The following is a 22,941-nucleotide window of genomic DNA, read 5'->3' on the forward strand; positions in this document are numbered from 1 at the left end:
TCAGGCCCAAGTTAGGTCACTGGGTAGGAATTTTTTGTAGGCAATGGAGTGCACTTCTATCAGGAAGCATATAGCATCTGGCTGTCTATCTTTTTGTGGTGCTACTAGCCATAATTCAGTAAGGGTTCCTAATTCACGTCAAAATGGTGATATTCCAATTCCTTCATTCCTTCTTTACTTACTAGTTGACATACCTTTGTAACAAGAAACTTCATCGACTTTCTCTATTGCCTGTTTTCCCTGAAAGGCAATCTATAATAGTCCTTGTAAGATCTGAGAGGGTCTGAATGACTGCAGCATTTTTTTTTTTTTTTTTTTTTTTTGGTCTGGCCTCAGGCCTGGGCATAAACCAGACTTGTTTTTGTTGCTGTAATTTTCTCTCAGTGACAGCCACCATCAGAAGGACATGGCACTTTTTAGTCATAGTGTTGCCATGAAGTATTGAAAGCAAGGCAGAGAGATGTGGTCTTTGAGACAAAATAATTTGAAATCACTGGTAGACCAATCTGACATGCATAGTGGCCTCCTTTCTACTATAATGGCAAATCCCAGGAGATGCTAAACTTGGTGCTGAGTGCTGAAGAGGACTCTGATTGGTCTTTAATTCCTGGGTCATCTCCTAATCTTCTAAAATCAGATAAAGAAGGGAACGTGACACCCATTTCTGATAAGTTTAATTATGACAATACATAAAAGCTCCCAGGTGAGAAGATGCTAGTTCCAGTAGCAGGTCAACCAGATGGTTATTCTGACTTCCTGCCGTATGTTCCCTCTTGAGGTGAGGACAGGTTCACCCTGGGTAACACGTAGGATTTTCTGATGTGCAGTTTTGAAATAGTGCAGATGGAGTGAAGATCAGAGGAGATTTAGACTGAACTCTTGAAGGAACCAGACACTATTTTATTCATTTTTTTTTCCATGATAGCACAGTGCTTGCAGGGGGCAGCTGCCCAACAAATATTTCCTAGACTGTAGAATTGTAGGTACACGAGGGTACTTCAGAAAGTTTGTGGAGAAGTAGAATTAAAAGATAATACAAATCTTCCCATGAAGTTTTTGAAATACCCTCTTATTTCCCTGATAGAAAGTAGAGAGGGGAATCTGGTCCCTTGCTTTGTAACCCTATGCAACTTGAGACAGGGTTGGTTTTGCTGAACCTAATCTTTGTGTTTCCTTCATATCACTTAAGAGATGACTCTTGAAAAACCCTCCCCACCTCCCACCCACCAAAGCAATGGTTAATCTAGGAGTAGCTTTTCTTTTTGATCTAATCTCAAGTTTAAACTAAAAGCAATCTCTCCCTCCTCCCACATTCACACACCAATACTGAGATTTCAACATTGGACATAAAAATCACCACACAAGGAACCATTTCCACATGGGGAAGAGGAAAACATCCAGGACATACCATGACACAGCCCCAAATTGAAAACAAAGCAAAGTTTATTGCATGTGAAAAGGAGTCACATGGAAATTAAGTATAATGGTCAGGAACCATGAAAATATACATTTTGCATATCTTCTGTCCTGCTCTAGAAGAGGCTTGCTCACTCTTCACTCTCATGGACAACCATCTGGAACAAAGCAGGCACTTTTAGTCAAGTCAGATGGCAGAGACACACTTTCCCCACCCTTCTTCCAGCAAGCATCAGGGATTTGCATGTATATTTCAGTAGGAAAAAGTTTTTGGACCTTGAGAAAACACAAGATTACATACATGAAGTTACCCTATAGCCTGAGAAACTGGCTCTTAGAGAGAGAAAGCCCTGTTCACTGGGCAGCAACCGACCTACATCTATAATGACTGGAGTCTGATGCTCAGCCGGCTCTCCAAGGGGCTTCCCCTCTAGTACCAGCAAGGGGTGCTTGAATGAGCTCAGTGGGACTCTGCTCATTCTTTTTCAGGATGGGTGGTGGTTTTTCATTGTGACCTGCAGACCTGGGTTCCAGCAGGGCTCAGCTAAGAGACTTTAAGAAAATCCCTTCTCTTTCCGAGCCTGAGATTCCCCAGCTCTAAAGTGAAGGGTTCTCTAAGGTTCCTTCCAGCTCAAAAGTTTCTATGGTTCTTGTGGGTCCTTCCCAGGTCAGCGACTTACCCTGCTGGAGGTGAAGTCTCGGGTCTTAGCGCGAAGCTTATTGACTTGAGATTCTGCAATATCAGCACGCTCCTCAGCTTCCTCAAGCTCATGCTGAGCTTTTCGGAATTTGGTGAGATGAGCATTGGCTTGTTCGTCCTAGAACCAAAGAGCCCAGGCAGGTTAGATCAGCGTGCACCTCTCTCAGAGCTCACTGTGGGAAACGGACCAGACTGCCGTTCTAACGCCGCACACTGATCTGACTTACAGCCTCCTCGGCCTGCCTCTTGTAAGACTTGACTTTCACTTGAAGTTTATCCACCAGATCCTGCAATCTCAGCACGTTCTTCCTGTCCTCTTCACTCTAAAAATGAGAAAATGGGAATATCGCTGGAAGAGAGGGGTCAGAGTCGTGTTTCCCTCGTATCATATCAAGAGATGACTCTTTTGAAAAATACTCCAGTTTTCTGGGACTAGAGTGTTTCTTTCTATATTTTAGTGGAGGATCCAGGGTGGCATTTCACCTTGCATAGAAAATGCCTATTGGATTTTCTTTTCCACTTACCTGGTACGTTAGCTCCTTGACCCGCCGCTCATATTTCCTCAGGCCCTTGACAGACTCTGTATTCCTCTTCTGCTCCCCTTCAAGCTCAAACTCCAGCTCTCGGATCTGGGGGAGACAGTGGGGGAATTAGTCTGGGGCTGTTGCCTGATCGGGAGAAGCTGGAAAACCCAGCTGACGCAGGGGCTCTTGCTGCAGGTACCCGCGTCTCCAGTTTCTGGATCTGCTTCTTCCCGCCCTTCAGCGCCAGCTGCTCGGCCTCGTCCAGACGGTGCTGCAGGTCCTTCACCGTCTGCTCCAGGTTCTTCTTCATGCGCTCCAGGTGGGCGCTGGTGTCCTGCTCCTTCTTCAGCTCCTCAGCCATCATGGCGGCCTGAAAAGCAAATCACACCCAGTAAGATGCAAATCTCAAGTGCATGGAGCTGTCAAAACCCAGATACCCCAGAGGACCAGAGACCATGCTGAAGAAAAAGGATAATAGGTATGACAGTAATGGAGCACACACTTCTACCATGGAACAGGACAAGAGCTGTACCCGGTATATACAATAACTTAAGAAATGGAACCTTCAAGGACTGGATGGGAAAAGGTCTCTTCCCTTTCTTAAACTGGCCACCTTGGGACCCTCCCCCACCCCAAGGAAATTACTTCTTTCACTATCACCAATATATATTTTCAAAGGAGCCTGAGACTTAGAGAAGATTGATGTGACATCCAGCATCACAGATTTGGGGATAGTGAGATTAAGGGAAGGCTTCTTGAGAATTAAAGTGGTACAAGAATATGCAGGAGAGCAAACTAGTTTCGAGGTACTGTTCTCCCATCAGGCAGCAGGTGGTGCCATTGGAGCTGGGGAATGCAGGGAGAAGGCTCCAAGACCTAGGAAGGTTAGATGGTTGTAGAAGGGAGAAATGTGGTGATACTGACATCGGAGGGTCTCATTTTCATGAGTGGAGTAAGTCAGATGCTGAAGCAAAGAAGAGCACACCTCTCCACGGTCAGGATATAACCCGTTCCTGTCGTTTTCTTTCTAAGCCCCCTTTTAAGTGTGCAGGAGGGAACAGCTGAGCTTGAGGGAAGCTGGGAGCAGTTTTGGAGCAGAATGTGTACTGTGTATGTCCTGGGGGAGACCCCACCTGTCTAATGAGAACTATCTAGGGGTTAGGGGAGAAGAGGGGGCTTTACTGCAATCTAGTCCTGGTGCCAAACAGAAGCAGGAGGGGAAAGCCTTACATCTGTGATGGCCTTCTTTGCCTTCTCTTCAGCGTTCCTTGCATCCCTGCTGGCATCTTCCACCTCACTCTGCAGCTGCGTGAGGTCTGTCTCCAGCTTCTTCTTGGTGTGGATGAGGCTGGTGTTCTAGGGCACGGGGAGGGGATGTTAGCCAGGTGTGTCTGAGGCTGGAATCTCCTCTATTCCTCCCCCTGCCTTCCCTCACCTGCGTGTGCAGCAACTGCACTCTCTCGTTGGCATCCAGGAGCTCCTGTTCGGCCAGTTTCCTGCTCCTCTCCGTCTGCTCCAGAGTGGCCCGCAGCTCCTCCACCTCGGCCTGCAGCAGGTTGGCTCTGCGCTCCATGATTGCCAGCTGCTCCTTCAGGTCCTCCTGGCCCCGGAGAGCGTCATCCAGGTGGAGCTGGGTATCCTACTCAGGGGAAAAGGAAAATTCTATTTGAAGTTGAGGCATTAGGACCACAAGCCTCATTTACATCTTTGAGTATTTGAGGAAGGGAGAGGTTCCCCACCAAGGAGCTCTCGCAAACCTTCAGCTGTCCTTGGACACTCCTGAGGTGTTTGAGGGTCTCAGCCGCCTGGCGGTTGGCGTGGCTCAGCTGGATCTCCATCTCGTTCAGATCTCCCTCCATTTTCTTCTTGACGCGGATGGCCTCGTTCCTGCTGCGCACCTCAGCATCCAGGGCACCCTGCATCGTCTCCACCATCCTCTGGTAGTTCCTCTTCAGCTGCTCAATCTCTTCCTCTTTCTCAGCGATCTTTCTATCAATTTCTGATTTCACTTGTGTGAGTTCAAGCTGGATTCGGAGGATCTTGGCTTCTTCATGCTCAAGAGCAGCCTGTAAAGAACAGAAACAAAACACATCATGTCAGTGACGGTACAGAGCCTGCTGCACCACCCTTTGAGGTTAGAAAGCTTCAATGGAATATTACTAAATCTAACTACTGCATTTAAAAGAAAATTCCTAATTTATCCTCAGAGCAGAAATAGAATCTGTTTCATTGCCATTTGGTTTTGATAATACTATCAAACAATAATAACATATTTAAATCATCATATTTCTTGGGAGTGTGAAAGCACTTTATAGGTATTTTAAGTTCATTGAAGATTTTGTTAAATCTCATTTTTAGACCTATCTTAATGTGATGATTTTCTCCAATAAACTTCAGGTAATTCACGGGTATTATAATAAGAATTCAACCTCACAGTTATGCTATTTGATGGAAGGGAGTAGGTATGAGGATTGTGATTTTTAAAAGGCAAAAATTAAGACACAGAGTGGGGCCAGCTAGGCCCCCCAGACCAGAGCTGCACCATTACTGCATTTGTTCCTGCTCCTGACTGCCCAGCATTCGTGCTCACCTCTGCTTCCTCAAGAGCCAGCTGGATATCAGCCTTTTCCAGCTCGATCTGCTTTCTTGATTTCTCCAGTTCATGGATGGTTTTACCACTTTCAGCAATTTGTTCTGTGAGGTCTACTATCTCCTCTGCAAATAAATAAGTTTCAATTGCATTTAAACGCCTCTGCATGGGTTTCCAGGCATGCAAAACACCAACCCAATGCTTTTTAACTAGTTTATTGTAATTCTAAGGAGTCCTGTTTCCTAGAGATAAGATATTGTATACAGAGAGACTAAAAAATAACCCATCAGATGGTGAGCACTTTCTGTGCTTGCGTTAATGGACTAGTGTGTGAATAATAGTCTGAATAATAAAGGCACAACCACTCCAGTGCACTCTGGCAATAGAGTGTGAAGGGAGGAGGTTTTGGACCCTTTCAGACTGTCTCGAATGGCTTACGCTCTAAGTTCTTATTTTCCCGTTTCACAGTTTCAAGTTGATCTAAGGCTTCTTCGTAGGCATTTTTCAGTTTGAAGAGCTCAGTGCTCAGGGAGCGGGACTCCTTCAGAGATGCCTCCAGCTCTGCTTGACTCTCCTCACACTTTGTCTTCCATTCGGCTAGCACCTGAAACACCGGGAGGAAAGGTGTCTCTGTTTATGAGCTTTCATTCTCCATGCTTTGGACTAAATATAACCATTCAGGTGATTACTCTCACAGTTAGGGCTACACTTGGTGGCTTATCTTGCCTGGCTCCTTGTCTTGATTATTGGATGAATCAAGATTTTGTTCCATAAATTTACTCAAGATAATTAATCAGTAACAATTGCCATCTCTAAAAAGCAAATTGAGCCTTTGAGAAGGAATTAGCTGGGCATAAATGTCCTTTTCCTAATATGAAAATGGGCCTATAATTCTACATGTCATTAAAAAATTGGTTCAGATCAAGCTTATCTGCCATACTGAAAGGGGGGCTTCCAGAAAGCCTCCCAATGGGACCTAAGTTAGATTCCCATGTCAGCCACTGAGACAGAGTTCAGGGGAAGAAAAAATGTTTGGAGCTGACAACAGTGTAGAAATTGGTTTGTCTCCATTAACAATGTTTGAAAAGGACCTCTATCCCATCCCATTCCCATTCCATTTTACAGATGAGAAAACTACAAGCCAGTGAAGTTCAGGGACTTGTCCAGGGTCACATTGCTGGTGGGGACAGAGACAGGTCTGGGAACCAGTCTCCCCCATGGCTTCTAGAAATTCCCCACATCATGGCCTTCAGCCACCATGGAGCTGACCCCACACCTTGTCAAAGTTCCTCTGCTTCTTGTCCAGAGCAGCGGCCAGGGAGTTGGCTCTTTCAACATCAATCATCAGATCCTCCACTTCTCCTTGCAGCCTCTGCTTGGTCTTCTCTAAGGAAGCACATTTAGCATTCACTGCCTCAACCTGTTCCTCAGAATCTTGAAGGCGCTGAGCAAGTTTTTTCCTTAAGGAATATGAAAGAGAAGCAGATGTTATTTAAGTTTCAATCCTCTCCAACATCACTATTCATCCAGTTAGAATCACTAATCTATGTGATTCAAACCTCCTTGTGCTTTCTTAAGCCCAGGAGAATTTCTTGTCTGCTCAAAATCTCTAATCAATATCCTGCCTTGTTTCTAACTAAGATCAAAGTTGCTTGTCTTAATGAAATGTGCTAATGCCAGGTCTCTCGAATGGCACAGCACGGCATTGAAAGACACATGAGATGGGGAATCTTCTAGTACCAAAACCAGATTCATCAGATTCATTCTCAAATAGTTCTAAAGCCAGTGCCTTCCACCATGTGATCTTTCATGGCTTCTAGTTCTTTTAAAGGCAAATAGACTTGTGTACTTGGCCTCCTCCAGCTCCTCCGTGCGCTGGATGGCGTCCGTCTCGTATTTGGTCCTCCACTGGGCAACCTCAGTGTTGGCCTTGGACAGCGCCCTCTGTAGCTCAGCTTTGCCTTCCTGCTCCTCCTCATACTGCTCCCGCAGCAGGTCACAGTCGTGGCGAGAGGACTGCAGAGCGTGGGCCAGGGCGTTCTTGGCCTGCAGAAGTCAAAAAAGAGGCGAGTCTCCAGTGGACTTAGTTCCACGTTCATGATGCAATCCAAGTATGTTCCTGCTATTATCAACTACTGAATAAAGTTTTTCGTGTGTTTGTTTTCGTTTTTTTCCCTGCAGGTGGTATTTGAAAATTACATCAAGGAAGCATCCCTCAGATGACATACCTTGTTTTCCTCCTCCAGCTGCCTCTTGAGCTCTTCTATTTGTTGGGTAAATGCTTGCTTGCTTCTGGAAAGCTGGGATACTATACTTTCCTTTTCTTCCAGCTGACGACTCAGCTCACCTGTGCCCCAAAGGAAATACTTTCATTTCATTTATTCATTCATCCATTCACCAAGTTCCTACTGTGTGTAAGGCACTATGCTAAGATCTGGGGGGAGAGGAAATTATAAAATGTGGTCCCTTCTTGAGGGGAGAAGGGATGTGTCCATGAAAAGAAAACTGAAAACACAACCTGATGAGATACTGTTGCTGACTACTGGAATCTGAGAGTGACTTCTGCCAATCAAACCCACTGAGAACAACTGTAAATTTAAACATTACCAGGAGCACCTAACAATTCCCATCAGACCTCCCCAGTGGCTGGTGTTTCCAGCTGTTTGTTGATTTTTCATTTAGGGCAATGCATAAGACATGATATCTGTAGTAGTTTGAAGTTAGACTCTTGGGTGGAAATGGTAGTTCAGGTTTATATTCTTATATAGAGGTAGGACGATAAAGAGGGGAGAGGCTTTATGACTCCCAAGGTGAACCCCCTAGATTATTACAGAAGTGGCATCTAGACTCCTCATCTTCATTGTCTTGGCTGTGGCTGCTAGCAAAGGATTGACTCACTCACCTGTGATGATGGGCCTGTGCTGTGTGGAGCCACATTTTCTAGGGGAAAGCCCGAATATGTTTCCTTACATTTTTATTACATACTAACAGCCTATAAAAATTTAGCCATTTTTCTTTCGAAAACACTTGAATGCGGACAATGAATCTGAATTAACGTGCAGAAAGAAGGAAGGCCACAGGGCTTAATTTCTAGTTCTATTTCTGCCAGTTAGACTGTCTGATGCAAGTTTATATTCATTTTGAAAGTGTGAACTACATGATATTCCGGTCTACTTCTCTCTCGTTTTTACTGAACTCCCAATGTTCTCTTAATTCAAGATATTTTGAATGGCCCTTTCTGTGCATTATTTTGAATACTTCTTTCTGGAAAATAGGCTTTCCTGGAACTTCTCCCCCAAATACACGCAGCCCCTTCATTTTGACCAGTTGCCCCCGCTCAGGTGGCCTTGAGGCTGTGGCCCTTCCTGCCTCCTGCACTTGCTCACCGGCCTCAGTCTGAAGTCGAGACTTCTGTGTGGTCAGCTCACTCAGGCTCCTCTGAATTTCCTCATTCTTGCCCCTGGCCTCACTTAACTGATCCTCCAGAGTTCGGCATATTTTTTCCAGATTTGCCTAAAGGATGGAGAAGGGGGAGAAAATCAGGCGGTGGTCTAGTTTGAATGACCGTGCTGATGCCCCTCTTATGGAGAACATGGGTCCCACTCGCCCAAGCACCTTAGATTTCGACACGCTCTCCACGCTGCTGGAGAGGTCGTCGATCTCCAGCTTGAACTCGCTTTTCTCCTTCTCCAGCTTCTGCTTGACCCTCTGCAGGTTGTCGATCTGCTCCCCGAGCTCGGCCACACTGTCTGCGTGCTTCTTCCTCAGCGTGGCAACCATGGCTTCGTGCTGCAGGGTGGCCTCTTCCAGGTCCCTGCGCAGTTTCAGGAACTCCGCCTCCCGCTTCTTGTTCAGCTCTATCTGGGTGGAGGTGACGCCACCCGCCTCCTCCAGCCGCTCGCTCAGCTCCTCCAGCTCTCGGGCATAGTCGCTGCGCTGTTTCTCTGTCTTGGCGCGGGTCGCCCTCTCCGCCTCGATCTCTTCTTCCAGCTCCTCAGTTCGAGCCTGCAGAGGACAGCCATTCACCCCACGGGCAGTCGGTTCCCCAGACTGACTCCGAATGTCAAGAACGGGCTTGTTTCCATTCCCACCAGACAAACTGATTCTTGGACTTTGCCCAGAGAAATATGAATATTGCTATTTTTTTTCATATGAATTCTTCCTGCACCAATATGGTCATTACCCCTACGATGACCAACCCAGGACATTTTTCATTCAACTAAAAGTTGACCCAAAATACTTTAATTATGTACTCTATTGGAAGTTATGGGAACATTGCTCATCACTGCGTGTCAGCCTGGCAGAAAGGGAGCCCACTGAGGCAGGCATCCCACGGTCCTGCCCACTTGCTCTAAATGGCTTATGGCAGACAGCACCCAGTTCACTGTGCGTAACCCCGCATGTGAAAGGGAAACCCCAAAGGCCTCCTACCTGCAGCTCTTTGATTTTCTTCTGAAACTGCAGGCCCAGATTCTGCTCATCTTCCACTTTGCTTTGTAGTTGACTATATTCAAAATCCTTCCTGTAAAGGGAAACGGAGAATGCATGAAGACAAAATACTTGGTAATTTGTGCAATTGAAACCAGCAGTTCTAAGGCCTACTTTTTGAGCCTTTCGTCCAGCTGTTGCTTGTCATTCTCCAGATCTAATATGGACTCTTGGGCAAGCTTCAAGTCTCCTTCCAGCTTCCTTTTGCTCCTTTCCAGGTCTACCCGAAGCTTCTTTTCTTGTTCTAGGGAGCTTTCCAGCTGAAAAAGGGACCGTTTCCTTTAGAGAACAAACACGCAGAGGCCCTTCCAACCCTGAATTTCTAGGGCTCCCGATTAGCTCTGTTTACTTACGTCATCCACTTGCTGTTCCAGCTTGCTCTTGATTTTGCTCAGAGAATTGACTTTGTCTTCTTCGGCTTGGAGGTCATCCAGGGTCTGCTGGTGGGCCTCTTGGAGGGCCTTCTTTTCCCTGGTTAACTTTGCAATTGTTTCATCTAACCCGGCCAGTTCCTCAGTAAGGTTTTTAACCTGAGAAGAAATCACAAGCAATTATAAGAAGAAATAAAGTTTAGTTTGCAATGACTACATCAAGCTGGAAAGACCCACAAGGATAGTACCTTGTTCTCCGTGGCATGCTTCTCCTTCTCAACTTTGGCCAGGGTCAGCTCAAGGTCATCAATGTCTTTCTTGAGTTCTGAACATTCATCCTCCAGTTTCCTCTTCTTGGCTGTCAGCTCAGCATTAATCTCTTCCTCATCCTCAGCTCTCTCCGTCACCTCTTTGATCTTGGCCTCCAGCTGGAATTTGGCTTTGATCAGCTGATCGCATCTTTCTTCAGCATCTAGCAAATTTTCACTTTCCTTTAAAAAAGAATCATAATTCCTTTCAGGAGATAAGGTTTGCAACATTCCAGTATTTTATTATATGTGAAGTCCTTTATGAAGCACCCCAACTAAAAAGCAGAAATCCCCACCAGTAATCCAGTTTTCCTAAATAAGTAATCAAATCTAGAAGGAGAGTTAAAAAAAAAATTGCCTAAACACGTACCGCTTGTACTTGGAGTTGTAGGTCATTCTTCTCTTGTACCAGAGTCACCAATTTTTCCTCCAGCTCCTTCCGTTTGGCCTCTGACTTGGCAAGTTCATCTTTGGTTTTCTGGAACTCTTCCTTCATGGTGGCCATCTCCTTCTCAGTCTCTGCACTTTTGAGGAGGGGCTTGATCTTGAAGAATAGTTTCATCCATGGCCAGTGCTTGACATTCATGAATGAGCGAATGTTGTACTGGATGCAGAAGATGGACTCCCTAAAAACAAGATAGTGCTTACTCCCAAGAGAGAATCCCCCTTCCCCCAATGAGCTCATGTTTGAACAGAGACCCCGCTCGACCTCCTTTGCACCATCTTCTGGAATTCCACACGCATGAGAAACCCTCTGCACACAGCTTGCGTCCGGGTGATCAGTTTGGCCAGGCGGTCATCCCGCATCTCTTCCAAGGTTCCCAGCAAGCCAGCCTTGAAGAACACCTTAGAGAGGAGAAGCATGACCCAAGTCAGTTCCCTGGAGAAGTTGTGTTAAGAGGACGAAAAGCCCAGCCTCTGTCAGAATTGATGCATTACCTTGGTGTGTCCAAACTTGTACTGAGTGTGGTCAATATCGATTGATGCCAGAAGTTTCTCACAGGCTTTTTTGCTGTCAATGAATTGTCCCTCAGGGATTGCACTGGCATTGAGCACTCGGTATCTGCCATTGTAGACATGGAAATAATCACAGACTGTTGGCAAAGACATAAACCTTGGAGACCATCGAGTTCAGGCCTCTTCCTATAGGCAAGAAAGCTGAGGTCCCAAGAGGTGAAGAAGTTTTCCCTCAGTCACACTGCTGGATGGTGGCCTGGAACTGAGGCCTCCTGACTCTCAGGCCATGGCTTTTCTGCCATTTTGTATATCAGATAAGTTCCAAAGAAAAACACAGAAGACACAAGTACGTATAATTTGGCAAAGTGGAAGATTATTTACATGAAAGTCCATAAGCATTTTTATGAAATGAGTCTTTTCTTACCAATATTTCTTCCTCTCAAATTTCAGTATGTGTACATCTCATCAAGAAGCATATAGAACATTTTTATTACCCACCTTTGTTTAAAATCCCCATAAAGAATCCTATTTGGGAATCCTTTCCTGCAGATGCGGATGCCCTCCAGGACACCATTACACCGCAGCTGATGGAGGACCAGGGTATGTTCCATAGCCCCTGGGAGCAGAAGCAAGACACATCAGCTCCACGCAGAATTTCTTTAAAAACCCCGCAGCATTTGGGGAGCCAGCAGGTATCTCACCTGGGGTTTTGGTTTCGTTGGGAATTATACAGCGCACAAAATGAGGGTGAGTAGTTCTTAAATTTGACATCAGCTTGTTCAGGTTTTCCTAAAAGAAAAAGATAAAATTTGACAGCCTACTGTAGGCTTTTACAAAAGCAGAGAGACATCGTAATGGAAGATAAGACATATGTTTTAAATTTATCATGAATTCTAAAGAATAGTCAAATTATTTAACTCTCTCTTTTTACAGTGCTGTGGCTAGAGGTATAGGCAAATAACTTCTATAATAGTCGATTGCCTCTCTCTGAGCCAGAGGCTTGCCAAGTACAAAATGCTTTCTGAAATCAACTCAGGAGATGTATCTGGCTCCACTGGGACTGTGAGGTGCTATTGCTGGTTTCCTTCAGGCAAACTGGAGAGTTTGTACTGGAAGCTCATCTCCCAGGCCAGCCAAACCAGCTAGTCGCTGTACAAAATGATAATAAAATTTTATCCTGCATCTGTTAGACCTCATGTATACATTATCATACTGTCACTAGACCTCATTAAGTGACAGTAGTCGGATTAAGACATTACTATTCTTGAAAAAATCATGTTTAAAATCTCTACATTGATCATTTTGATATGACTTAAGCCAATTATAAGCAAATAAACTTGTATTTTTCTTACCCTAAAAAGGGCAGAGACAGTCTGGAAGGAAGAACCCTTCTTCTTGGCAACCTTCTTCTTTCCACTGTCAGCTGCAAGAAATAAATGGCGACATGTTCTGTTAGCAGATCTATAGGATTTTTTTGGTCCTATGGGACAAACGGAGGGGGATCACAGGGACACTAGGCCCTCCTGGTATTTGGAGTCTGTTACCATCTGCTGTGGCAAAGGTGGCATAGAGGTGTGCCAGGAGCCTGTTGGAGGACTTCTGGTACAGCCCAACGACAGTCTCATTCAGAGGGTCCTTGTTTTTCTCCAGCCAGCCTGAGACACTGTAGTCCACGGTGCCCGCATAGTGGATCAGGGAGAAGTGGGCCTCGGCTCTGCCTTTGACCACCTTGGGCTTCTGGAAGTTGCTGGACTTTCCCAGGTGTTGGTCATACAGCTTGTTCTTGAAGGAGGTGTCTGTTGCCTTGGGGAACATGCACTCCTCTTCCAGGATGGAGAAGATGCCCATAGGCTGGATTTAAGGCAAGGCAAAATGCATGTGGTAAGCACGAGCTGCAGTAACAAGCAGCAGAGTGTATGAGAAGAGGTCACTGAGTGGATGGAATAGGGCACCTTCTCAATGAGCTCAATGCAGGCAGCCAGGTCCATCCCGAAGTCGATGAACGTCCACTCGATGCCTTCCTTCTTGTACTCCTCCTGCTCCAGCACGAACATGTGGTGGTTGAAAAACTGTTGCAGTTTCTCGTTGGTGAAGTTGATGCACAGCTGCTCCAGGCTGTTATACTAACACCAAAATATAATGTTCATGTGAAAATTTAGACTTCTTTCAGAATCAAAGACCCATCAACATTCCACCTCATTGCCTAAAGCTCTCTCCACCTCATTTATGCTTTCAGATATGGTCACGTTCTTAACGGCTGGGCTCAGATCACATCTCCTCCTTGGAGTCTTCCCAAACTTTCAACTAGAAAGTATTTCTGAGTTCCCAGGATCTGGGCATCTCTTGGGCACTTTATTTTATAGTTACTCTTCTGTGTGACTCTTATTTTTCCTTTACTAGTTTACAGGCTTATATTTCTTTCACTTGCATGTCTTGTACGTGATAGACACTAAATAAATGCTTTGATGAATGGCTATATGCTTCTAACACAAAACCAGTAGGATATTATGTAAAATATTGCATGATCGACTTATCAAATTCTTTGTATCTTTTTTCTGGCTCTCCCTAAATCAGTAATTGCATTTGATTTTTGATTTTTTTTTTCTTTTATCCATTCAATGATGTCCTTTAAAATTCCACATGATCGAAGTCTTCCCCTCTTTTAAAATAATACAAATCCTCCCAACATGGTATTTCTCTTCTACCTGATCCTTTTTCCTTCTAGCTTTCCTGTAAGGTGACCACCTTGATATCTTCCTTTAGGATCATGAAAACCAATCCTCCCATACAAAGCCATACGAAAATATGAATATAGTAACTCAAACCTCAAAGATTTCAAAGCCTGCAATGTCCAAAACACCAATGAAGTGTTGTCTTGGTAGCTTCGTATCCAGTTGCTGGTTAATGCGAGTGACCATCCACAAGAACAACTTTTCATAAACTGATTTTGAAAGGGCATTCACAGCATGGTGAACCTGTTAGAGAAAAGATCAGCTAATACGAGTACGAAGGCAGTGGCCATCAGGGACCCACATTCCTTCCTGGCCTTGAAGTAGCTGCTTACCTGATCCACAGTTTGACCTTTGGTAACGTACTCATTCCCAACCTTCACTCTGGGGAAGCACAGAGCTTTCAGGAGGTCTGAAGAGTTCAGGCCCATCAGATAAGCTGTTTTGTCAGCCACTGGCAAGAAAGGGAAGATGATGCTTAGCAAAGTAGAAGAGCAACTTTGAAACTCATCCAGATGTTTCAAAGCTTGGCTGAGTTTAGTTTGTCTTGCTCATATTGCTAAACTGCTTATATGTGGCCAATGGAAGCCAAGTCACTCACAGAATATGACAAATTTTATGAAGAGGCAGGACTGGGTTCCAGAAAGCCCTGGTCACTTCTCATTGTATATGAAACAGAACCATTCTAGTGATTCAGCAAAAATGGGTGGTCATGGAGCCTATAGGCATCTGAGGCCCAGAAACATCTATTCACCTCTTTAGGTGGAAGAAGGATCAAACACTTTCAAAAGAGGCACCAAAGATCTCAGGTGAACAACCACCCGGCCCTGGCTTATGGCCTGTGGTGGTGATTTTGTACCTTCAGTGCCATCCGGCTCAGCCTGCTCCTCTCGCTGCTTCTGCTTGAACTTCATGTTCCCATAATGCAGTACAGCCCCCGTCAGCTTGTAGAGTCCAGACTTCTCTTCTGGGGTGAAGCCCAGGATGTCAATGGCACTCTGGCATTGAAAGAACAGCCCGTCAATCAGTTGACCCCATGATGGGAGAGGGACACCCCACACCTTCTATTGGCTCCACTTACATCTGTAGCCAACAGCTCCTCAGCATCGTCAATGCTGGCCACCAGGATTTCACCCTGGCTGATGAACGGGTAGTCATAAGGGTTGGTTGTAATAAGCAGCAGCTCTGAAATGGTGAACAGTTTGAGGGGGTCACATGGATGCAAAGGAAACATCCACCCAGTGAATTTGAGCCCCCACATCCTGAGCTAGGACTTTACTGCTTGAAGCCCAAATTGAATTTAGAGTTAGAAATCTCTTTCAGATTTCTAGTACGCGGGTTGTGACTAAAAATATAGTCCAGGGAAGACTTTGCAGTCTCCCACGTCATGAAGATTAAGAACCCTAGACAGAACATTTAAATTCTCTTGCTTTGCATGGGAATGGTGCATGTCAGTGTGGGCTGGGAAGAGTTAACAGGAAAAACTGGCTGAGTGTGGGTCAGGACAGGAGCCCACATTAGGGGCAAGCACAGGTTGTTTGGTAAAATCATAACCTTTTCTAAAATCTGTTGAAAAGCTGCAGCCTATTTCCATCCTGGAGACCAGGAGGCTGAGCAAAGACATTCAAAGAGCAAAGAAGACTGTGTGCACAGAGGCCAGGGGCAGGGTGGCTCTCCACGGCTGGCCATTTAGTGTTTTGTGATACTGCAGGTTGGTTTCTGTGTCAGAACACAAGGGGGCACTAAAGGACCATTCAATCAGACATCAGAAGGTTTTGATAAACCAGCGCTGAATTCAGTAGTGGTTTAATCCTGTTACTGTCCATTTGATTAGGTTTTACACACTGGCATGTCACTGCCAAAATAGCCACATCCCATTGTTAAAATAAACTTCCTCCACTGGCTGTCGAGTCATCTATGTATAGGTGTAACTCTTCTTGGTCTAGTGATCTAAGAGCTGAAATGCCTAAGAGACCAACGCTACCAGTGACTTCCTCACCTATGAGCTCAGGCTTCTTGTTGGAAAGAATTTGGTAGAAGATGTGGTAGCTTCTCTCAGCCTTCAGCTGAAAGGTGACTCTTGATTTTTCCAGCAGATCTGGAACACAAACGCAGGACTGTTCTCCAAACTGCTCCCCATCACTCTGAGACATCATTTCATCCCAGTGGAACTACTTACAAGTTTCAATATCTGCAGAGGCCAGCTTCCCAGTGGTCCCAAAGTGGATTCGGATGAACTTGCCCTGTGCGAGGGAAAAGGGAGACCTGAGTCTACCCTGGCTCCAATTGTTCCTACTAGTCTCTTGGATAATGGGAATGGGAGCCATTTTTCCCTATAGTTTGAAATTAAATATGTCCTCCCTCCTTTCTTCTTCCAGTTTGATGTGCCCCCCTTTTCCCCATTCCCTTTATTCTGTGCCTCCCTGCCCCCATATCTAGTCAAGGAAGCAACTAGAATGATTTCTGTTAGACGTAACTCAAACTGTATCGCTTTCCTGCTTACAGAATCTTTCAGTTGTACTTGGAATAAAAATCCAAACTCCTTTTCACGGTCTGTATCCTCCTGCCCGACCAGGTCTCCATCTCCTTTTTCCGCCTCATCTCATGGGGCCACCCCTTGCCCACCCCCCACAGCCATGTGGACCGTCTTTAGGTCCTTGACTCCACCAGGCCCCTCCCCACCTCAGGGCGGCTCAGTCGCTCCTGCCTTTGTCCCTCCTCCTCGCTGCTGTTTCAAGTCTGCTTCCTCCTCACCCTGCGGATCTCTGATGAGGTGCCAGCCCCCCAGAGAGGCTTCCCTGCCATCCTGGTCTAAGGGAGACCTGGCCCCCAGTTCCTCTATCACATGCCCTGTTTACTGAACTTCACACGATTGTGTCTTATCTGAAATTGTCTTTGTCTTGTTCTTTCATTGTCTGTCCCCACTGGTCTGTGAACTCCCTGAGGACTGGCATTTTGCCTACAAAGAAAATCCGTCTTCACCAATCTCAGACTCACAAAGCGGGAGGAGTTGTCGTTCCTCACAGTCTTGGCGTTCCCGAAGGCCTCCAGGAGTGGGTTGGCACTGATGATTTGATCTTCAAGAGTCCCCTAATGCAAGAAATCAAGGGAGGAAGAAAAAGCATTTTTTAAAACCACAAAATGACAATAAAAATTGCTCATTAGCTCTGTCACTGCTGCCTGCCCCTGGCAGCTTCTGGCAGGGCCTGTCCCTCCCTCTCTGACTTTCCAATTTGAGGATCAACCAAATCAGCAGCATGTCTTCGTCAAAACACTTTTGCGATTTTGTTATATTTGCCTAAAGTTGGGATAACATTGACTTAACATTCCTTTAACACTCAATTCCTTGATTCTCGTTAGGTTGTTTATATTCATTTAGTACTGTTGTAACACATGTTTCAAAAGACAAGTGTATGCTACGATTCTCTCAAGTTGGTATATGTGATTCTGCCATAAAAGGACAAGCTCTCTGAGCTAACCACAAATTGACCTTTCTTAGTTAATCTTAGAGACTTATCTTCTAAGAAATCACAGGATCTGGTCCTGTAAGACCAACCACTGTGTTGTCTAAGAGGACTGGCTGTCCTTCAAGATTTTAAATCCTACTGCTCTCCTCTCCTTCCTTGAAGAGGGTGGAATGTGACGACATTCAGCCTCTTCATTCTGGAGACAAAGGTTAGAAGTGGAAGCAAAGCAAGCCTTTCTCCCCTCCATACCTTCATTTTGGAATCCTTCTTCTTGGCCAGGTCTCCAGTAGCTGCAATTGTTGCAAAGTACTGGATGACCCGTTTGGTGTTCACAGTCTTTCCTGCTCCGGATTCTCCGCTATTTGGAGTGATCAAAAGAGAGAGAAAAAGAAACAAGTCCTGTTAGTATAAACAGACGTCACACAGAGGCCTGGACATAGTGACACACGCCTACCAAATGAATGTGAGAGACCACTCAGAGGGGCAGAGGCCAGGGAGGAGGCGTCACAGCCACTTGCTTAGTTGACCCGAGATGGGTAATTCCAGTTTTCTGAGGTCTTACACACACCGACCTTCTTGCCCATCCCCAAATCTACCTTTTCATCATACACTTGGCTCCAAACACTTTCTAGGAAGAGAGTAAAGGGCACCTTTGGCCACAGCTATGAAACCACTCTATGCCTTGGATACTTACGTGATCAGAATGGACTGGTTTTCACGATCTGCCAAAGGAAAAAATAGAGTTCATGGCAGTATAAAAAGAGCCCCCCAAATCCACCCCATCTTGACAGCAGTCATAGTAAAAATGCACAATCTGTCTTCCCTCTGTTTGTTTGTTTAGTCCTATGTGGGAGTTTGAAGAGCCTCCTTCTTAGGAATGAGACTTGGAGAGGTGAAGACCCTGCTTAAAACCAGTGGCTTCTCATCACATTAGGTTGAACCATATAAAATTATCAATCTCTGTTTTTGACCCACAGAAATGTCAGTTTCATATGGTTTCACCAACACCTGCATTAAAACCAAACTCCTCCCCATGGCCTACAAGGCCCTAAATGATCTGGCTCCTTCTGCCTCTTTAAGCTCCTTTCACTCCTCTCCCTTGTGCTGGACACCAGATGGGGCAGGGCCAGGACCAAGGGGCAGCACTCGCGAGCCTGGTCTAGTGCCTGCTCCATACTCCACGCTTCCTTCTTGGAAGCTCACCAGTCAGCATGAACTGATAGGCGTTGTCAGAGATGGAGAAGATGTGGGGTGGGGCCTCCTGGCGCTTTTTGCCTCGGTAGCCATTCACCACCTCGGGGTTGTACACCGGCAGCCACTTGTAGGGGTTGACGGTGACACAGAAGAGGCCCGAGTAGGTCTGCGGGAGGAAAAAAATATATCTGTATATATGTGTGTGTGTGTACATCAAACTCTTGCCTTCATCATTATCTCCTGTTTTCTTATGGTAAAGTTGTAAGTGAGGGAAGATAGGATTCCTATTTACAGATGAGGCAACTCAGACTCAAAGAGAAGAGTAGCTAGTGAGTGACAATGACAGGACCCAAGTCTCAGCCCCATCTTTCCTGCTTTCCAGGCTGGCTCGACCTCCTCCACATCTCCCGTCTTCCAACCCCTCTTCTTCCTGCCCCATTCATCTCTGTTTTCTCATCTTCTATCGTTCCCTTCCCTTCCTTCCTTTCTCTCTTTCCCTCCTTCCTTCCTTCTTTCTTTCCTTCTTTCCTTTCTGTCTCTCTTCTTCCTTCCTTCTTTCCTTCTTTTTCTTTCTTCCATTTCCCCTCTTTCATTCAACAACTACTCTACTCAAACATGAATCTTTCTTTTCTTTTTCTTTTTTTTTTTAAAAGATGACCGGTAAGGGGATCTTAACCCTTGACTTGGTGTTGTCAGCACCAGGCCCTCCCAAGTGAGCGAACCGGCCATCCCTATGTAGGGATCCGAACCCGTGACCTTGGCGTTGTCAGCACCACACTCTCCCAAGTGAGCCACGGGCCAGCCCCTAAACATGAATCTTTCAAAATCCTATCACCCGCACAAACATCTCCATCTCCCTCCCTGCCCCCAGATCAATTGTCCCGGGAAAACTGCCACAAAGGGCGTCACTGACGTAGATCATCCAGGACGTGTAGCGGTCCTTGAGGTTGTACAGCACCGCCGGCTCATTCAGGTGAGTCAGCATGGCCATGTCCTCGATCCTGTCGAACTTGGGGGGGTTCATCGCATACACGTCCTCTGGCTTGACCACCAAAGTCTGAAAAGGGAGAGTCGTGCTGCTTAGCTAATGCTCTCTGTGCCTTTTGCTGCTGCAGATACGCGTCACCCACAAAGAGACTGTCCAGCTGAGATAGCTGACAGCAAGGGAACATAAAGGTATGGGGCGGCTTGTGGTGGGGGTGATGGAATATGATTTGTTTCTTTACCTGGGGCTCTTTTTCCCCTCTGCAGTGGGCGTGGGGTGAGGGAAGGATGACAGAAAAGAGAAAAGAGGATCTCTATGAGGATGTGGGGGACAGTGGCAGGAAGTGGGAGCCAGCAGGAGCCTCTCAGCTCAGGAATGCTGGCTGGACCAAAATCCAGCCCCAGCAGCTGATGGGCTCTTTCCAATCTACTCAGAGTAAAGGACATGTCCACTGGCATCCTGAGGCAGGGACAGAAGGGAAAGGGGGAGGTGGCATTGGATCGCCAGGCTGGCACTCATGGAGTTAGATGACTTTCTGAGCTCCCTGAAAGCAGCTGTTCAGCCCCTTTGCCCTTCTTGAGGACAGTTATGAAAGTGCCTCAGCCCCCTCCCTTCCCCTGCTGGGGACAGAGTGTTACAAGCCAGGTAGATGGTACTGTGAGGCAGAGCAGTGGTTTCAAGCACTGGCAAGTGTCTGCACTTCTCTGCAGAGGAAAAGCCCCTTGCCCCCACATCCTTGGGCTTCTGGCTGGAGGACCCTAGGCAAGGCGGGGGGAGCTTGTCTTCCTCTTTCCTGCCCTGCCCTCACCTCCTTGCTCTCTGTGACCTCTTCTGAGCATGGTTGGTTTTCCTGGTTCCATGTCTGGGCAGTGTGGGCGAGAAAGCTACCTTATTAAGTCGGGATTCATTTAAACCAGTCTGGACAACCAGCTCTCCTTGTGCATGGTCTCTTAGATTGTCTTAAAGTGTCATTCATTACTCTACTTCTCGCCTTCCCTGCTGCCTTATAAGCCCGTTCTTAGCTCCTTTATCGAAATACAGAGAGCCATCTTCCGGGAGCTTCAATGCGTGGTAGCACTGCAGGGAAGTTTTTAGAGCCTTTTTCCTTCTTGCCCAACACAATGACACTATTTCCTTTACCTGTCCCTCAGATTTTCTTTTTTCTCTCTTACTCTTTCTCTCTCTCTCTCTCTCCCTCCCTCCCTCCCTCAACTTTTCTAGGAACATTTTCAGATTCGTCTGTTCTAGATTTCAGAAAGTAATAAAATCCAGAATCATTCCTAGCACTCCCACAGTGGCTTGGGCTGGAATGTTCTGGGTTACACTGCTCATCGCTTCATGATACACGGAGGCTGCTATTTCATGTTGAGCTTGTGGTCCACTAGGGTCCCTTACATGTTTTCCTTACTGCCTTGATTAGATGGCCATTGCTAGAACAATTAGGGGGAAACCTAGGCTACCAAAAAAGTGTTCTAGAAGAGCTCCTCCTAGTGTTGGACTCCCAACTCCACACCCTTGGGATGCATGGAGGTGGTCCTCTCTGGGTTAGAGTGATGTGAACATTGACAAAAGCACATGAAAACTAATTGCTTTGATCAGCCACAACCAGATTCTTCTCCCACCCTATAACCTGAGGCCAGTATTCACTCTGCTTTCTCCCAGGACACCTGGGAAGGCTAAGCCCATGCCATATGAGGCATTCCAGTGCCAGAACCACATCTGAAAGTGGCTGGGACTGTGGCGGATGCATGTACCATACAAGACAACCAGCAGCAGCAGACAGAAGGCCCGTTGGCCTGCAGAGGAAGTACACAAGTCTTACCCTGTTGTCTTCAGTTTCCACAGTGACCTTCCCCTCTTGGGAACTCTTAATTTTCCCCTTGGCATATTCTTCCTTTGAGTCAACCACAAAGCAATAGGTTTTGGCATCAAAGGGCTGGTTCTGAGCCTCAATCCTCTCCTTTTCCGATTTCCGGAGGAAAGGAGCGGCAGTGCCAAACACTTCCATTTCAGAGTCGCTACTCATGGTGTCAGCTGGAAGACAAATGCACGTGGTGAGCCCAGCTGCCTCCTGAGCTGGGCACCAGGCAGCTTCAGGCTTGCCTTAGCATCTGCCCTCAAAGGCAGGGCCCCAGGAACAGAGCTGTTTGCATGCCTGGTGGAGCTCTACCCAGAGAATTTAAGTGCTGGGGAAATCAAATGGCACATATTTAGCGAGGGGCTACTCTGCGCAAAGGATGCAGAGCCTATTTGATGCAAGCTCTTCAATGATCTGAGGCTCGAATGGGTGCAGGGACCTTAGAAGTGAGTGCTGTTCCTGGGACTTCATTTTCCTCCTCCGTAAAACCCAGGTGTTGCTGAGGGAACATTTAAACATAAACACCATTAAAAAATAAAAGCATTCTTCAAAGAATGGTAAATGGCAAACATGAGGGTACTTCATTGTAAGATTTGTATGATCTTTCAATCCTATTTTTCCACAAAGTTTTTGAAGTATCCACATAGCTAAGGACTTTTTGAACCATTTTGAATCAAGGTGGCTTCATCCTCACATAAGGAAACCAGTCTTTTGTTTCCTTCAGTCGCTAAGATGAGGAGCTAGCATTCGGCATCAGCCTGTGCTTGGAACGTCTTGTCTCCCGAAGTGCTCCCTCCTCCCCTGCCTCTCCAGCCTAACCTTTCCTGTCTAAGCTCTCTAGTTCCTCTGGCTCTATGGGCCCTTAATGGCCACTGGCAGGAGGGAGGAACTAGTAACTTTGGATCATCTGGAGATTTCTTATAGCCAAGGGACATGGCCTGAATTCTCACCTGAGTCACACCCGCAGGAGGACAGCAGAAGACAACAGCAGCCTTGGAAACGTCAGACCTGCAATAACACACACATGCACAAAAACTCAGGGACGCCTGGGAGTGTCTGGTTCCATTTTGAGTCAGCTCTTGACAAGTTAACCAATATGGGTAAAGGACGAATAATTAAGATCCTTAGCCTAGTGTCAATCTGGAGGAGCAGGTGGCACAAGACCCTGAGGGAGTCCATCAAGGTAGGAAAAGTCCTCAGCTACCCCCAAATCTGGCTCCTCCCGGACTTCTACAGCTCCTTCTTCAGTCTGCAACGCCTTCCACTTAGAATTGGGCAACAGGGACAGACACCCTTAGAAAGCTTGTGGCACCAGGCCGGTGTCAGGTCTCCTTGTCTTGTGCAAACAGAAGAA

The 22,941-nt window shown here is 46.2% G+C and overlaps 1 protein-coding gene across 1 annotated transcript; it reads right to left on the minus strand.

The window, feature by feature from the left end:
• Positions 1–1,464: 1,464 nt before the first annotated feature.
• Positions 1,465–22,600, minus strand: LOC134387272 (myosin-3). Its single transcript, XM_063109758.1, has 40 exons — positions 22,538–22,600; positions 21,552–21,763; positions 19,658–19,801; positions 18,754–18,910; positions 18,245–18,272; positions 17,800–17,908; positions 17,081–17,173; positions 16,263–16,326; positions 16,083–16,181; positions 15,165–15,268; positions 14,943–15,081; positions 14,419–14,537; positions 14,180–14,329; positions 13,307–13,477; positions 12,899–13,205; positions 12,707–12,777; positions 12,056–12,143; positions 11,853–11,970; positions 11,337–11,460; positions 11,107–11,243; positions 10,768–11,023; positions 10,338–10,580; positions 10,072–10,248; positions 9,833–9,978; positions 9,662–9,752; positions 8,846–9,235; positions 8,617–8,743; positions 7,459–7,577; positions 7,080–7,276; positions 6,507–6,690; positions 5,669–5,834; positions 5,231–5,355; positions 4,398–4,706; positions 4,076–4,279; positions 3,871–3,996; positions 2,840–3,010; positions 2,641–2,745; positions 2,344–2,439; positions 2,097–2,234; positions 1,465–1,574 (listed from the first exon to the last, which is right to left on the minus strand). Exons 2-40 carry the CDS (start codon positions 21,753–21,755, stop codon positions 1,548–1,550), a joined length of 5,823 nt encoding a protein of 1,940 aa, XP_062965828.1. The 5' UTR covers positions 21,756–21,763; positions 22,538–22,600; the 3' UTR covers positions 1,465–1,547.
• Between the last annotated feature and the right edge of the window lie 341 nt (positions 22,601–22,941).

Source organism: Cynocephalus volans, chromosome 10 (genome assembly GCF_027409185.1).
Source record: "Cynocephalus volans isolate mCynVol1 chromosome 10, mCynVol1.pri, whole genome shotgun sequence".
NCBI classification, from domain to species: Eukaryota; Metazoa; Chordata; class Mammalia; order Dermoptera; family Cynocephalidae; genus Cynocephalus; species Cynocephalus volans.

Coding starts and splice junctions, on each gene's coding strand:
- LOC134387272 (XM_063109758.1), bottom strand. CDS start 21,755: ATGAGTAGCGACTCTGAAATGGAAGTGTTTGGCACTGCCGCTCCTTTC. Junction 18,273..18,753: donor CTATCAGTTCATGCTGACTG/GTGAGCTTCCAA, acceptor TTCCTTTGGCAG/ATCGTGAAAACCAGTCCATT. Junction 17,174..17,799: donor AGAAGGATTCCAAAATGAAG/GTATGGAGGGGA, acceptor TTCTTGCATTAG/GGGACTCTTGAAGATCAAAT.